This window comes from Pituophis catenifer, unplaced genomic scaffold (assembly GCF_029215685.1).
Source record: "Pituophis catenifer annectens isolate HBS135680 unplaced genomic scaffold, rPitCat1.0.hap2 SCAF_2, whole genome shotgun sequence".
Lineage (NCBI taxonomy): Eukaryota > Metazoa > Chordata > Lepidosauria > Squamata > Colubridae > Pituophis > Pituophis catenifer.
In genome coordinates this window covers 225,675,264-225,692,449 of record NW_027256882.1, presented here as the reverse complement: position 1 = coordinate 225,692,449, position 17,186 = coordinate 225,675,264, and the positions used below count along the sequence as shown (strand labels likewise).

Sequence of the window (17,186 nt, the reverse complement as noted above, 5' to 3'; positions counted from 1 at the left end):
CGGGACACTGCAACCATCATAAAATATGAGTCAGTTGTGAAGTTTCTGAACAGAAAACACCTGACCATGGGGGTGCTGAAACAATCATAAGTGTGAAAAATGGTCAAAAGTCACTTTTTTCAGTGCCGTTGTAACTTTGAATGGTTACTAAATGAATTGTTGTACGTCTAGGACTACCCGTAATTTCTTTAAATAATTAAAATAGGTGAATAGGTAATAGGTAACTTCAATAAATTGGATTTATTGAAAAACTTCATCCATCAGGTTTTATACAACTGGCATCTGAAATATAGAACACAGTCTGGGTAATATTTATTCTCTTTACAAGGGTAAAGAGCTTGTAGGAGCCTGCAGCTGCTCTCAATGCTTTAAAAAAAAATAATAGTGGCAAACCACAACTTTTGTCAGGCTGGGCCTGGAGCGCATTGCAGAACAGAGGGTGATCAATTGCAAACCCTATGCCAAGGAGCTCTCCTTAAACCAACGCAGCGTGTTTCATCTCTGCTATTGTGCATGATTATCTTCAGGGGGCAAGCAAGGTTGGTTGAACCAGCGCCACTGATAGTGCTGACTGATGGCAGCCTCATGTACTTGCTGCTGGTGTTTACTTTGTGAGTTACACCATTGTTTGACTTTAACTTTGAAAAATGAGTGTACGTGTTGTATTCCTTGGTATTGCCTAGTTTCCACCCCCCCCCACACACACAAACTGCAGTAGCTGAATTACATCTTTTCAAAACAGAAGTAGTAAAAGAGCTACTTTTCTTCTTTGCTTGTCTTTTTTCCACTTCTATTAAGATACACAGCTCGTTAAATGAAGGCAAAAAAAGCAAATCATCCATGGCATTAGAGATCAAAGGAGACAGGAACAAGAATCATCTAGATCGGGGTCCCCAAGCTCCAAACCCCAATTCACGGACCATCACTGGTCCGTGGCATGCCAGAAACCAGGCCAAACAAGCGGTCCCACCCACGGGATGCAGGAAGTACATGAAGCCACGCCCCCTCCAGTCTGTGGAAAAATCTCTCTCTACAGAATCAGTCCCTAGTGCTCAAAAGACTGGGAGCCATTGATCTAGATTGTCTATGTAGCTATTCATCTATTAAGATTTATCTGGCTTGGGGCCCCCATGGGAGAACAGCACAATGGAGGTGGTTGAGTAACAAGAGATCCCACCTCCCCTCCCCTCCCCTCCCGTGTAATTAGGTTCTAGATTATTTTTATGGTTGGTATTTTGGTATTTTTATTTATGTTTTAATGTACATACTTTTTTATGACTGTAAGCAGCCCAGTTACCATGTGGTGACATAAGCATCCAATAATTTATTTATTTATTTACTTATTTTATTTTATTTGTATACCGCCCTTCTCCAATAAAATGTATAAATATAAATATCTGTATTTATTCCCCCACCCCTTTATTTTTTTATCAATAACTCAAGGTGGTGAACATATCTAATACTTCTCCCTCTCCCTATTTTCCCCACAACAACCCTGTGAGGTGGGTTGGGCTTCATTCAGCTGACTTTCAGGCCTAAGGTGGGACTAGAATTCATGGTCTCCTGGTTTCTAGCCTGGTGTCTTAACCATTAGACCAATACTGCCTTTTGTACATGTTGTTCCACCCACCCTGACTAATAACCCCAGTAAAATAGGTTAGCTGAGAGGATGCCTGGTTCCAAATCACCCAGGAAACCTGCAGGATTGAGGGAGGACTACCGGTAGTATCTGGTCTCCCTGTTCCTCATTTAATACCTTAGCCATGATACCACACTGACTCCAAATAAACAGTGGGAGGTTAGAAACAGAAAGGTAATTTGAGTAGCAAAATTCAAGAGGCAAACATTGGAAAAGGTATAAGAATTTATTGACAAATTAAATTGTGTAATTTTTTAAAAAATTAACCCAACACTGTCCAAAACCCTTTTCATTTCCATTTCTTTTAAAAACGGGTCTGGTTGTCATAGAGCAGGGCTGTCAAACTCGTGGCCCGCAGGCCGGATGCATCATGCGTTGGCCACGCCCACACCTGGTTTAGCAAAGGGGAAAAAAGTTCCGATATGTCACAATGCCTCCGTGATGACATGAGTTTGTCATGTTATAAAGGAACTGAATAATTATTAAATTAGGATAATAATTTCTCCAGCAATGCCTTTGCTGCTGCTGTACAGTCTTTAGTCCTTTTTAGTTTTGGAATAACGCTCTTTAGTCCATCTTTGACTTGTGTTGCAACTTCTTGATCAGTGCTCTGAAGAAGGCTGTAAGAGGAAGAAAGAGAATACTTAAGATATGTTTTAAACAGTATCCTTTAAAAATCAACAATTATTACAAACTGAATTAATACATGACAGACAGATCAACATATGACTGAATAGTTCTATTTGTTGAGGAAAAATTGGGGACACCACCTCATAGAAAATAGGTAATAATAATAATAATAATTCACTTTAATAGTTCAAATTGTCAGAACAAAACAGAGTCTTTGTGTATTTGAATGTATTTTCAATTAAGTTTCTTAAATAGGACTATATTTACTCTGGGATTTTATTCGTTAGGAATATTTTCATACAGCTGCAACCATTTTGTCTATCTGGAGTAAGCAATCTCAAAAGAACACCAGTTGTCAGGTCAATTCTTTAAAATGATCATCTGCATCTTGAATTACACCCAGAGACAAAGCAACACTTCCTGCAACATTGATATCACATGACAACATCAGTTTATTCCATTTAGCATGTAGGCCATTAGTTGCTGTTTCTGGATGTTATTCAAGAGTAACCCCATGGTTAATCCACCCGTAATGTGACAAGCACACCTTCTAACTCTAGAAATTTGTGCACCAGTTGAAACTGAGCTAAAGGCCCTCCTAGCCACAGCTTCCAACTGCTGTTTGAGCAGGAGCCGAGAGTTCAGGGGTACCCCAAATAGCATGGTAACACAAAACATCTAGAACTAAGATTGATACTATCCTCAAATCAGTCAGCTCTTGAACCCATAGCAACTCAGCTTTGCTAGTGTTGAATCTCAGCCTACTTCTCCCAATTTAGACTTTCCTTCCTGGCAGGGATATATAACTGGCACAATCATTGATATTTATGTACCTGAATAAGACAGATGAAATAAATATGAAACAGGATTTGGGAAAGGGATGAACTGAAGCATCCCATACCAGTGTCTAAGGGCTCAGCCTCTCCCTCATACACTCTGACTGGAAATGCCTACTCAAGGAATTGAACTATCACAAAATGGTTTCCCCAAGTGTCAACTATTGCCAATAGTTCAGAAAGATATCATGGTTAGAGATAGCAATGGTCATTGAAAGATTGATCAGAATTATGTGCTACCCACATCCAAGCATTATCATAGGTCAACAATGTGAGTAAACAATGCTACTTCCATCTCTTGTTCGGATATAAACATTGATTCTAATTTTTGCTTTTTAAAAAAACATATTTGAAAAGAGATAAGGGGGAATTGGGTTGTATGTGTGCAAATTCACAAGGGCATCATGATTAATAATGGGATGCAAAATGGAAAAAAAATTCATTACTTTTCCAGGAAAATTAAGCAGGTTTGTTTGTCAGGTTTTTTTCAGTATGAAGATATCAATGGTAGCCTGCAAAAATCTGCAATTTTTATCATAACATTCCATTTAAATTGTCACATCCAACCTTGCATTTTTTTAAAAAAACAAAGAAGTATGATTCTGCCAAACAAATAGAAGAAAAGAATTAAAGTAGCTTGGATTGAAAAAAAAATCTGTTTTTCAGTATGATCCAAAATAGTTCTGTCTTATCTAAGAGCAAGCACGCTGACGTAGTATTACATATTTGAAGAGATTACGTAAATTACATAATATGCAATACAGATGACTGTAAGGAGCCTTCTAGGCTGTTTTGTCTTTATAGGCTTGTTACCATTTTAGGGAAGGACAAGCATGGGTGTAAGCAGTCACCAAGATTACCAAAACATTGGAGCAGAAATTTAATCTGATTATAGACGTTCCCTTCTCAAATTCTCATACAACACTAGAGCAAGATATGAATACTCTGCATCTGCTTCTGAATCCACATTAGATATTGGATGAATTGTTGCATCAAATATAGAGATCTGCAGAGGTTCTGAAGCAGACCAAGGCTAAAGATTCAGTAGGACACCTCCCAAAGGAGTAATTTCTTTTCTGGCAGTCACACAATTGCTCATGAAAATTCAGGAGGTTGGATATGACTCCTTTAGGGAGTGAATGGTGCTCAGGTTTGATCTGAAGCATCTTTGATTAAATTCTGGACCCATTTAATTAAATACATGGCCAGTTGCATTAACTGGCTGTAGCAGTTTTAACTCTCTCTAGCTCGTCCATGACTTCAGATTAGTTTTCCAATGAGATGTCAAAAATACAATTACTTCAGATATAGTAGCAGCAGATCAACTGAGTTCTATTAAAATAATGGAAGAAAACTAAAACTCAGTACTAGAAGTATCAACCATCTAAATTAATAATTGTAAAACCATCCTTGAGAGATAAAACTTCTTTTAAAAAGCAACAAATCTCCATTTCTAGAATTCAAGCAGAAACAATCAGGATGTCTCTGCTAAACCCGATTCCTCAACATCTTTTGCACCTCAAATAGAAAACTTTGCCACATGTGAAACAATTCCCCACAAATCTTTATTTAGCAGCTGTGTGTGAGGTCACAAATTTTTTACAAGGAATTAAGCATTCTTGTCAAATGTATGGGTTCTGTTCTAAGGTACAATTAAAAATCCCCACAGTTCTATTTCAGAAAAGCAGTGGCTGAACAGTGGAAATTCACAATGATAAACATGTGAAATGGAAGTTTGGTTTAAATCTGGTTTTTGCACTGATCCATATTAATAGCAACTTTATTCTGATATATATCAAAAACACTAGATTTTTTTTTTAAGAATGGGATAATGAAGAAGGAAACCAATTATTTTTAACAGATGGGTGTGTAGTGCTGATGGAGCTTGGCTATGAGAAGCAATATATTTTTGGGGGGGTAGGGGTACCATCAGACTGACAGGCACTTTGGATGAGCCTACAGACCCCTCAGGTAGGGAAACCAGCTAGAACTTCATGCATTCAAACTCTGTTTCCCCCCCCCCTCAAATTCAGATTAGTGAAACAAAATAAATGATCTCTTGCTTTTTGGTGATCTTGATTGACATTTCTGTTAACAGAAGCAAGGAAACAAGTACCCTTTCATTAGAGATTATTGGTGTGGAGATTGCAAAGACAAAGCAATCTTGATTATCTTCTCAAGTTCAGAACATTTCAGGAATCGTCTTAACTGTATTGGAAAGGTCAATCTTGAACTAAAGATTTGCACACCTCTACATTTCCCCCAGTGGTGGGTTCTAACCGGTGTTACCACTGGTTTGCTTTGCGCATGTGCTTTGCGTGCGATCGGGTCGCACACATGCCAAACTTGAGCTTTGCGTAAGCCCATTGAATTTTATTGTAGCTGAGGCATGGCAATCCGCTCTGCTGCACCTTACAGCTGGGCTAAAAATGAAGGAATAAAGGTAGATATAGCACGGAGGGCGGGAGGGCCCAGCTAATGGGCGAAGCGAACCGGTTCGCTCTCACATCAAGATTTTCGCTACTGGCTCTCCCGAACCGGGGAGAACCGGTAGCAACCCACCACTGATTTCCCCTGAAATGTGTTTGGACAAGGCACCTCTTGGGACCGGGGTATCTACAAGACCGCCTTCTGCCACCAGTAGCCTCTCACCGACCAGTACGCTCCCATAGAGAGGGGCTCCTCAGGGTGCCGTCGGCCAAACAATGTCGACTGGCGGCCCCCAGGGGGAGAGCCTTCTCTGTGGGGGCATCCGCCATCTGGAACGAGCTCCCCCCGGAGATACGGAGGATCCCGGACCTGCGCGCTTTCCACCGTGCCATCAAATCATTTCTTTTCCAGCAAGCCGGCCTGGCCTAACCTCTCTTTTAAACTTTCTTAAAATTTTTAAAATTTTTAAATTTTAAATTTGTCTTATGAATTTGGGGTGTTTTAAATTTTGTTTTCTGGGCCAATTATTTAATTGTATATTAATGGTTTTTTAACATTTGTATTATATGTATTTTATTTGGCTGTTCACCACCCTGAGTCCTTCGGGAGTAGGACGGTATACAAATTCAATTAATAATAATAATAATAATAATAATAATAATAATAATAATAATAACAACAACAACAACAACAACAACAACAACAACAACAACAACAATAACAACAACAACAACAACAACTCAAGGGCATGACAGAAGAAAAGTCCATAGGAAGAGGTGGGGGGGAGTGGGGAATACTTCTGTAACACACTGAAGAAACTCCTGATCACCAGGAATTAAGCTTGAGGGTATCTTTACCTTTATTTTCCCCTGATACAGATCATTATTTCAGTAGGCTTGATTAGAATCCTGGAACATAATTATAGTCTTTCTCATTTTCTCTCCTGCAGTGACCTTGATCAGGTCAGCTGGAGAGGGAAGATTAGCACCTCCTCAGCAAACCGATAAACAGAACTGTTCCTCTTATGTTTAGGCTTTGAGGTTCAGCTATCCTGCAACCTATCATTTTCTGTTCCCAGTTTGCTTTCATTGAATGCACCTCTACTCCCAAAGGGGCATTTATTCTTTGTCAAAAGGCATCAGGAAAATAGTAACAAACGTAATTTGATATCAGGAGATATTCTAGGTACAATTCGGTTGGTTCAATTGATCTATTTCTAGCGATTGTTTGAACAGATCCATCAGTTTTCATTTAGTGGAGCGTGCTGCTAGTGATCTCATGCTAGTGATCTCATCATTATTAATCCTGAGAAAACTTACAAGACAGAAGTTAAAACTTAATTTGGGAATATTGTCAGTTGATTCAAATAGAGTAGTTAATCTACAAAAGCAGGGAGTTACGATCAGTAAATACAAGTTAAAAGATATTTTAGTTTCATACCCTATTAATACATTTTAAATAATTCTCTAAATGAAGATGCTGCAAATGATTTGTTTAATATCATATTGATTTATTCTAAAACAGAGCAGTTGTGTTCTCAGTTTGTTTGCTTGAGGTTATGTCAATAATTGCAACAAAACTGCTTGGCATAAGAGCACAAACTTCAAGCTCATTTGCAATGTGTACTGTATATAAGAGAACCAACAATGTCTGTATTATTCACATTTCTGAGCAAGCAATCTTTGTAGGTTACCTCACTGGAATAAATTGAATTACCACATTATAAAGAAAGAATGTAGTACGTCTGAAGGCTGTGACAGCAGAGCCTCTAGACATCATAAATTCCAGGAAAGACAAATTATTACCTTCAAAGAAAGACAGTCCAATGGGAAGAGACAATCAACAGCAGTTGGATTTTAAAAAAAAAATGTAGCAAAGCTTCAGCTTACTTCCCTTGTACTTTAAAAATAATAATAATAATGAAGCTGAAAGCAAGTAATGAAACTTTGAAGGTGATTCAGCAAGTTAACACAGCTGCAATCTACTTACTGGCAAGAATGGTTACAGGCACTTCTTAAAAAACAGCGATTTAAAAATATTAATATTAAATAAGTAGGTCATTGCCTAAAACAAACCCTCATGGATGTTCAGTAATCTAGAAACCTTCTACATACCGGCACAGAATAATTGCACCACGATTCACATCCACCCAGGTCTTTAGAAGATCAATTCCCACATGTTCTATCAGGATTCTTGCAAAACATCCTGTTTGGGAGAATCCAAAGCAGGTATTATACATTTACCATCTCAGATCGGTTATTAATTAATGCTAATCAACACATCTGCATTCGCTTTAAGGAGATACTGATTAGATTATGCATAATGCTGGTTTGTAGCATTCAGAGCACATGTGCTTTTAATCTAATTTTCTACGTTATTCACATACACACACAGTTGAATTCAAGGAAAAGGAAACTTATCCCTTGAATTGCCTTCTTTTTCAAAAATACTTTTCCATTCTTACTATGAGCAATTCTCCATGTCCTTGGAGCCACATCACTCAGAGAAGTTATTTTAATTAAGGCTTCCAAAATGGAAACCAGGACCTCGCTAACTTGCCCAACCCTCTACCAATTAAAGGTCTATTGATTAATTTTACCCCCGATTTACAGATATGCCAACATACCTTCTCTGCCAGACTGACTCATCTTCTCATCTTGTTCTATTAGCCACTTCAGCACCAAATGACCGGCTGGATGTTCAGCAATGTGAAGCTTTAAAATAAAGCATGAACATGTCAAGATCTCACTGGGTCATTCTTCATTATCTTCACATGTGCAGCTTTTTAAAAGCAGGGTCAAGTCATATAGCATGTAAGAAGTGTCCCATGCACTTACTCTTCATATAATTAAATGGCCCATTAATTAATTGGTGGAGAAAAAGCAAAACAGTCTAAATTTTAAACAACCAGATCTTGGTGGTCACTCGGATTAGAAATGTACTTCTTTTTGGGAGGAAAAATCAATCAGCTTCAGTCTCAAATACTATTTTGAATATGTTCTATCACACATAGTTCCTGCAGGCACTAGCTGGGCAAATTTTGTAAAATGCTTCTAATTTCATTCCACTTAGGTCACTTTCCGGAACCCTAGGCTTGTCATTCCACTACTTACCGGCTTTTCTGCAGCCCATCTACCCTGCTCTTTGGGTTGAGCCCAGAGATCTCAAGGGAACCATGCAGGTCTGAGCAGAAATGCAGCTTGCCCCGTTATACACAAACCTCACAAGCTGTGTTTTAGGATTATAGAGACAGCTATGCTTCTATTTTAGTTCTGCTTTAGATTTTCTGCCTAAATGTGTGGAAAGCGATGCCCGACTGAGGAAACTGATATGTCTAGTCAAACAAAAAGAAGGACTAGAGGTGACATGATAGCAGTCTTCCAGTATTTGAGGGGCTATCACAGAGAAGATCTATTCTCCAAAGCACCTGAGGGCAGGACAAGAAGTAATGGATGGAAGATCATTAAGAGAAATCCAATCTAGAATTAAGGAGAAATTTCCTGACAGCGAGAACAATTAATCAGTGGAACGGATTTCAGAAGCTGTGGGTGCTCCTTCACGGGATGTTTTCAAGAACAGATTGGACAACCATCTGTCTGGAGTGCTATAAGGTGTCCTGCTTGAGCAGGAGGTTGGGCTAGAAAACCTCCAAGGTCCCTATGTTCTAACAGAGTGTGTGTGTTGGTGGAAGAGAGTGATAGAGCACAAAAGCATATGAGGCAGAGTACAAGCACTGCCCTGTCCTTTAATCAAGTCCTGATCTTCAAGTATCTAGGCAAATATTTGAACACAGCCAATGCTATAAAAATATGTATTAAAGTAGTACTTTGGAGTCATGCACACATTTGAGTCCAGAACAGTATGATAAATTCTGCCCCAACAAAGCAAAGCTTCAGTTTGGTGCAGACACCTTGTGCAGGATGTTGATAGCTCATTAGGAAAGCCATGCTTCTTGTAGACTCTCATGGTAGCTATGCAGATTCAGGAATTTGTATGGTTGAGTTAAGGATGTGGCAACATGGAGAAATTCGGTGATTACACACTGTTGCTATTCTTCTTTATGCCTCCTTAACTTAAATATGAATTTCCTGAGCCTGTGCAATAGCTGTGAGACCAGGAAAAGCCATGTTTCCTTTATGCAAGTTCCTGAAATTCAGAGTAAAACTATCAGTTCCATCTTCTGATTTTAGATGGAACCGAAATTCTTTCCCTAGGTCAGATTGGAAACCCCAGACAATCTAATGTTTCCATGTTCATACTGCTTTGGACATACATACATACATACATACATACATACATACATAAATATGTTGTGACTGTCCTACCCTAGACAATTACTATTACCTCAGAAAGATGAGTGAACAACAATGAAAGAGAAATCTGCTAATTTGGGGCTGCTTATTACCGTTTGCTTTGTGTCTATCTTACCTGTCCATCTTCTCCCCCTGGAATCATCTTTCTTGCAGCAAGACCAGCGATGGCTTTCATCGCTGGCTGGACATCGCCAACAGCCGCCTTGAGGATGCCTGTCACTATAATGAAGGCAACTTTGTCCATCACCATTTCTTCAGCGTGTGCACTGAGGTGCTGTAATAAGGGAGGGGAAATGGCTTCCAGAAGCTCAGCATGGCGAACATCTGCATCCTTTTTACTGGTGGAATAAAGACAGACAGAATAAGAATGTTTGCTTGACAAAGAAAAGTGGGAATTGTACAAAATTAAAAAATCCAAATTCAGCAGGACATTATTTTCATATTCTTCCCAGAACAATCTCCAACAACAGATGAAAAGTTTTTGTTTATGCTCCAAATCACAACCCCAGAGCAGCGGCCCCCAAACTTTTGGACACCAGGGACTGCTTCTGTGGAGTAAGGATTTTCTGTGGACCAGAGGGGCCATGGTTTTGTATGCTGCCTGGTTGCTGGCATGCCACGGACCAGTGCCAATCCATGGACAGGGGGTTGGGGACCCCTGCCTTAGAGATCACCTATGATCATGCACTGCATGCACTGGATCTTTGCAAAGCAGTTGTTTCTACCTAAATCAGTAAAGCATTTATGAAGGAACAAAGTGTTTATGAAGCATATTTTCATGGGAAAATGCTGGAATGGAGAATTCAGCTTCAGGCCAGAGGTAAATCTCGTTAACAGCCACACAGTTGCAATCCTCAGTTCAGGCTCCATTTCCTTGACTGTTTTTAATTTTTAAAAACCAAGATTGGTCAGCAAGAAAGTGATTTGCGTGGCTGCTGCAATTAGTATCACTGGAAAGATCATCAAGAGAGACAGATGGTGGTGTGACTCTCATGGCTGCCATGCCTATGGCCTGCAGAGCAGCACTATTTTTACACAATCAGCAGGAGGTGTTATGTTGAGGTGCCATTTAATTACCTGTGAGGTGATATCAATCAAAGCTGTCTGTTGGCAGTGAGTATATTTATGTTAGGAATGAAGGTGACAGTTTGCTTCTCCCTGTAGTATTTTGATCTATGGCCCGAACATTCATTTGTTCATACTTGCAGAGTTTTGTGGGATATTTCAAATAAAATATCCTGCCTCAAAGAGGATCCAATAATAATTGCCTGAATCCTAATTTAATTCTTTTTACAATGTTTTATTGCATAAATTAATTAATAGAACTTCCCCCCAAACACATGAATAAACAAATAGCAACAAAATACCAGGAAATGGAGGACATTAATAAAACTTTTTTAAAGAATTGACCAGAATGCCTCCAAGTCTTTTTTCTTGCCACTTTTTCAGAAATCACATGCCACTTCAATAAACTATTGATATTGGGGTCCCTGGTGCTCTCTGAACTTGGTTGTTTTCTTGCAGATGTTTCATTGCCAAGGAATCACCAAGACCATGCCCCACCTACACTGACAGGGCAAGTCACTAGAATATAAGATGAGAGCAAACCTCAGTCCCTATTAGCACTGATGAAGTTACATAGTTTGGTATTGAAACATTCACAAGAAAACAACTAAGTTCAAAGAGCACCAAGGACTCCTCATTTCAACCCTGCACTATTGATATCAGCCCATTGCTATATGTTTGGTGTCCTCACAACAATGTATAATAGCTCCCCTGTTGCTCATAATATCTAAACATGGAAACTAAATGAAACTGAGCATATCCTATCTCTTGGTTTTATCTTCTATTAGTGATAGGACCTTGAGAAAAATTCATTTGTTTTTCTGTAAGTATTCTTTCACTGAGGTCTCCGACACTGGCACATTGCTAAAAGCTACATCCATCCACAAATTTTGCAGAATCTCCTCTGGATTCAATAACATCACTTAGCCTTGAATAGGTCAGATTCTGTATCCTTGAAAGATTTTTTCCAAAAAAATAAGTGATATATGAAGGCAAGATACAGTTAACCAGATAAAAACAGATAAAATATAGGACTATTGAAATGAATACCGAGAAACGAATCTAGTCTGTATCATAACCAGCTGTAGGTAAAGCATAACATGCCTTATTCTGCCAGTGTTGAAATAAACACCTGCTGTTCTTATTTGTCACTTGACTCGCATGGCAATAAACTATTATTTTACCAAATCCACTACAAGAAAATGTGAGCGAAATTCATAGAAAATTACCCAATATGAAATCCACTATTTCCTACCAAAATGTTATCCTACACTTTTAAAAAAATTTAACTTGCTATGCCACCTTTTAAGGTCATTTATGTACAATAAAATATAGGTCAAATTCCACTTGGCACGGCATTCTTAGGCAGCTGTATAGCCATAATTCAATCGACTGGGATTTGGAAGAGTGAAAAGCAGCAAACATTCAGACATAACCAGAGAGAAGATCCAGAAATCTCAAGAAATTGTACCCAAGTACCTGTGAGCATTTTCATCACCCTGTTGCAGGATTTTGATTATTGCCGGGGAAAAATATGTCGGGTCCCGTGGACTCAATAAATACAGCAGGACTTTCCTTCCATATTTGTTGTTTATAACAGCGGCTAAATTACCATTCAATTCCTAAGTGTTCAGGAAAAGACAAAAAATTCTGTTAGCAACAGGTTTTTTTTTCCAATTTCAGTTTGGTTTTTTTGGAAGGAAGCCAGCCAGTTCTTTTATCCTTATTCAAATCTTACCTATGACTAAATAAGGCATTATGCTAATACACAGCCTTCCCTCCAAATCATGGACAAGAACTGATTAGCCATATGTATAGATGGAAATAACATTATCACCATTCCTTGCATTTTCTTTTGTTTATACGGCTAAGCATTCCCTCCCCATCACCACACCACCTTTTTTTCCATTTCAAAAGCCATCTTTAGCAACTCTGGCTACAGATAATAATAAGCAATATAAAGCTTTTAGATAAATATTAAAGGGCAATGTTGTTTCATTTTGCTGTTCACAAGCCGGCTCATCAAAAAAAAAAAAAATGAATACATCAGAAGTGCAAAGTCTAATTTAAGACGTTTTCCCTATGACATGACTTCAAAATATTACCAACTGATACTGCCTCCATTTTTTCATCCCCTTTGTACATATTGATCAATCCAGCTTGCTGGAACTTTAAGTTTAAATCAGATACTCCAAACTTATGCAGGTAGTATTACTAAAAGCATTTCAATAACATGATTAAAGGAGAGACACAAAAAGAGAGGGCGGTTTATCTAACAGTCAAGTTTAGTTTCCTTTAACATGAAGGTAATGCAACGTTTTCATTCAAAATGACATCTTTCCCTCATAGTTCTGGTAAGGAAATATATTGTTGGTGACACCTTTTTTCTCTCCTTCCTAGTGGTTTTCCTGCAAGTGTAGAGTCTGGGGTTTTTTTGGGTCAACCAAGTGTTGATCCATTGGCTCTGATAGGAACTGATCGACTGGCTTGTCACCTAAGCCTGATGTTGTGGGCTGAGAGAAAGTGACTGGCTCAAAGTCCTCCATCTGTTTTCATGCCTGAGGCAGGACTAGAACTGACAGTCTCCCGGTTTCTAGCCTTGTGCCTTAACCGTTAGACCAAACTGGCTCTCTAAGATAATGTAACATAGTGGACTATGATAAATTGACAAAGACAAGTTGACTAAGGTAAGACCATTTCTATGAATGTGACGACACTAGGGTCCATTAAATCCAGTTTTCAGTAATTTCCCACAATGTTCACATATTACAGCATGTCAAATGCTGTACCTATTTCTGAAAAATAAGTTAGGCAGAAAAAAAAAATCATTTACCCCCATTACTATAAGATGACCTCCTATTTTGAAGACAAATTATTTAGAGAAAAAGAGGGTTTTTTTTTAGATAAATATAGTATTGTTCATAGTCCCTTAAATATATTTGCCTACTGCTCTTTTGCAAACACAACAAATTTTAATCATTCTCTTCATTCATCAAAATCTTTTAGCTTAGGAGTTTGTAGGCTTACTCCATTCATTCTTTATTCATGAATGAGCAGAGAAGTCTATATACTGAAATACATAACTTGATAAGCCTTTTGTCTCTTGAGAGTGTCCTTCACTAAATGAGAACTCTGAAGATTCTTCTCTTGCTTTTACTGCCATCCCATCAAAAAATGAAGAATATATGAGGATATATAAATTCTTCAACTAAAAGAGTAGCCCTGGCTTCCTGTTCTGAACTATTTGATAGATCTCAAATTCCACCATATACAGGACAAGACAGAATTAAACAAAAATCTGAAACAGTTTGGAGGATGGTGGGTTAGAGTTTTGCCACCCAAATGAGATAAGATATGAAACTGTCTTTCAAACTGAAGTTACTATTATAAGCACAAGCACTAACCTGCGTAGCCATTATTGCTACATGCATCTTTGTTAATGAAGAAAGTCCCAAAATCCCAAAGCAGGATGAGCAAAATTAGAATCACAACATAAAGGAATGATCCCTTCACTCAGCTGTAGCAAATCAGACAATAAAGCATAGGGAAGCTGAAAGGATGCTAGCTTAAGTTTCAAATTTAAGGTAATTGCTTTAGGATATAATGATAATAACCACTAAAAAGTCTTTGGGGAATACCAAACATGTTTGCTAAACATTTGGACTCTATTATACAACTGTTTGAGGCAAAGGAAATATGATGTTAGTCAAATGAAGGTAAAGTCATAAGACTTCAATCATGGTTCTCTTTCTTCAGTTTACCCAGTCTAATCTTTAAATTGGCTTTAATTTAATTTCATTAAAACCGATATCTCACAGCTTCTGTCTTCTCACAGCCTCTCCATCAGTGGAAAATTCAAACTCATCAATTTCACCATTAAATCAGGACAGCATCTGTTTCAATTTTAACTTGGTAGCATCTAGGTTACTCTGCTAAAGTCAGAAAGCTAAGTAGGGCCAGATTTGGTTAATATTTGGATGAGTGACCACCAATAAATTCCAAGGGTGTAGGCTAAGAAATCAACAATCATCCTGAGACAATACTTGTACTGTAGCCAAGAAAACAATACATTTATGTCACCAGAAGCTGAACTCAATTCAATAGTGTCTATATCACTTTTGGCTGGAAACTCAAATACAATAACAGCTAAGTAGAGTTCAACAAACAGACTGAGAGAGGAATTTAAACACCATTTCAAACTCATACATATTCAAGGCATGCATAGCAACAGGGCTATAAAAAGAAAGCTACAACATGGTGGCTCCAAGCTGATCTAAAAAACTTCTAAAACATCAAAAGTTATTGCCACTTTGACTAAGATGACCCTTTAAAATGAATTATTAGCCACACACCTGATCTCTCTCTCTCCCTGCTGACCTACAAACAGTGTTATCTGCTAAGATAGCCTTTTAATTTTTACATTAATACGTGTTAAGGTAGAAATTTTTAGCTGCAGAGACAGACAAACAACTAACTATGGAGGGCATAAGGAATGGCTTTGAAGGACAGGAGGAAGAATTGCAGTCATAGCTGCAGTCAGATAAGAGGGTCTTGAGCCTGGGCCAAGAAATCAGTTTGAGTAAATGTCTCAGACAAGCTCCCCGCATGCAATATGAACATAAAGGAGAAGCACATTCAGATTTGCAGGATTCTATTACTACAGTTATTGCAATAAAAGGAGTCCTGACCTAAATGGCAAGGCTTTCATATCTACTCTACCTTGTTGGGCTGATAGTAATAAATAAAACATCAAAGGGGGAAAAAAATAGAACAAATTGCTAGCAATTCATCCACTGCATTCTATCACTACAGAGAGAAGTCCACTTATGAAAGGATCCTTGCATGAAAGTTATGTGAAGGCAAAAGAGGAATATGGGAGACATGCTAAGGATTCCCTACCCTCAGCACGGTTCCTATTTGGTCATTTGGTCACTGGATCTGAATATGAGGGAAGGAAGATGGAAAATAGTCTATGGCAGAGGTATCTAATCTTGGCAATTTTAAGACTTGTGGATTTAAATTCCCAGAATTCCCTAGCCAGCCTTGCTGCCTGGGGAATTCTAGGAGCTGAAGTCCACAATTCTTAAAGTTGTCAAGCTTGGACAGTCCCGTCTATGGAGAGAAAATCCTAAGCATTTGTCTCATATTCTTTGCTTGCCTTCAGTCATCTCTTTTTATGTCAAGATATATAGGAAAGCATTATACAACCCCAATGTTTTCATCCAATGCATAATCCTTCACTGGTACACCGATATACAGTTTAAAAATTTCTATCGCAAAAGAAAGAGTAATGGATAAATGAAAAAAAAAGTATTCCTTCACCTAAGTGGCCAAGAAGCCAACCGCCTCAACAATAACTTGGGTAATTCATTTTTCATTTTAAACAACAAAATGAATGCAGGTAGTCCTAGAAGTTACAATAATTCATTTAGTGACTGTTCAAAGTTACAACAGCACTGAAAAACATGACTTAGGACTGTTTTTCAGTTATGACCTTTCCAGCATCCCCATGATCATGTGATCAAAATTCAGATGCTTGGCAACTGGTTCATATTTACGATGGTTGCATTGCCCCAGGGTCACGTGATCACCTTTTGCAACATTCTGACGAGCAAAGTCCATGGGGAGGCCAGATTCACTCAACTAACCTAACAACTGCTGTGATTCACTTAACAACTGTGGCAGGAAAGGTGGTAAAATGAAGCAAAACTCACTTAACAAATGTCTCACTAATAACAGAAATTTTGGATTCAATTGTGGTAAATTGAGGACTATCTGCAGTGTATCATCTTTGTATAAAACCAATGAAATTTCCTACATTACTTATATTATTCTGCTAAGTGAATGATTAAAAATGAAGATTGGAAATCGTATTTACTTACAGATATAATCAATTGCTTCACAAGTTTGGTATCATCAATGCAGTCAAATGCTGCCAGCAAAACCAAATGTGAAAATTCACCCTGAAACAGGAGCCAAAAATTACAAGTATAAGACTCAAGGCAAAACAATTCTTGAACACTAGCTCCTAATTATCCAAAGTGATTATTCATCTTATTTCTGGTTTTAACACTTTTTTTTTGCTTAAATATTTAAACAAGTTTCTTCAAAGCCAAAAACAACAACAATCCAACCCACCAAAATATCAAACTTCTCAAATTTCTTATATAAAGCTAAATTCCAATGCCCACTTTTTAAAAATTAGACAGTGAACTCTGTGAGACTTATTCCTCAGTAAATTTGCTAATGATTATCTTTCTGGATTTTTTTTTT

At 38.1% G+C, this 17,186-nt stretch overlaps 1 protein-coding gene across 3 annotated transcripts in view; it reads right to left on the bottom strand.

The window, feature by feature from the left end:
- Positions 1–1,850: 1,850 nt before the first annotated feature.
- The window catches only part of PUM3 (pumilio RNA binding family member 3), a 29,559-nt gene continuing 14,223 nt past the window's right edge, over positions 1,851–17,186 (bottom strand). For all 3 annotated transcript variants that reach the window (XM_070935570.1, XM_070935571.1, XM_070935572.1), the window contains exons 13-18: positions 16,796–16,876; positions 12,393–12,535; positions 9,964–10,186; positions 8,162–8,249; positions 7,650–7,740; positions 1,851–2,259 (exon numbers count right to left, since the gene is read on the bottom strand). In XM_070935570.1, the coding sequence (XP_070791671.1) occupies positions 2,127–2,259; positions 7,650–7,740; positions 8,162–8,249; positions 9,964–10,186; positions 12,393–12,535; positions 16,796–16,876 (759 nt within the window). In that variant the 3' untranslated portion in view covers positions 1,851–2,126. The remainder of the gene's footprint in view (positions 2,260–7,649; positions 7,741–8,161; positions 8,250–9,963; positions 10,187–12,392; positions 12,536–16,795; positions 16,877–17,186) is intronic.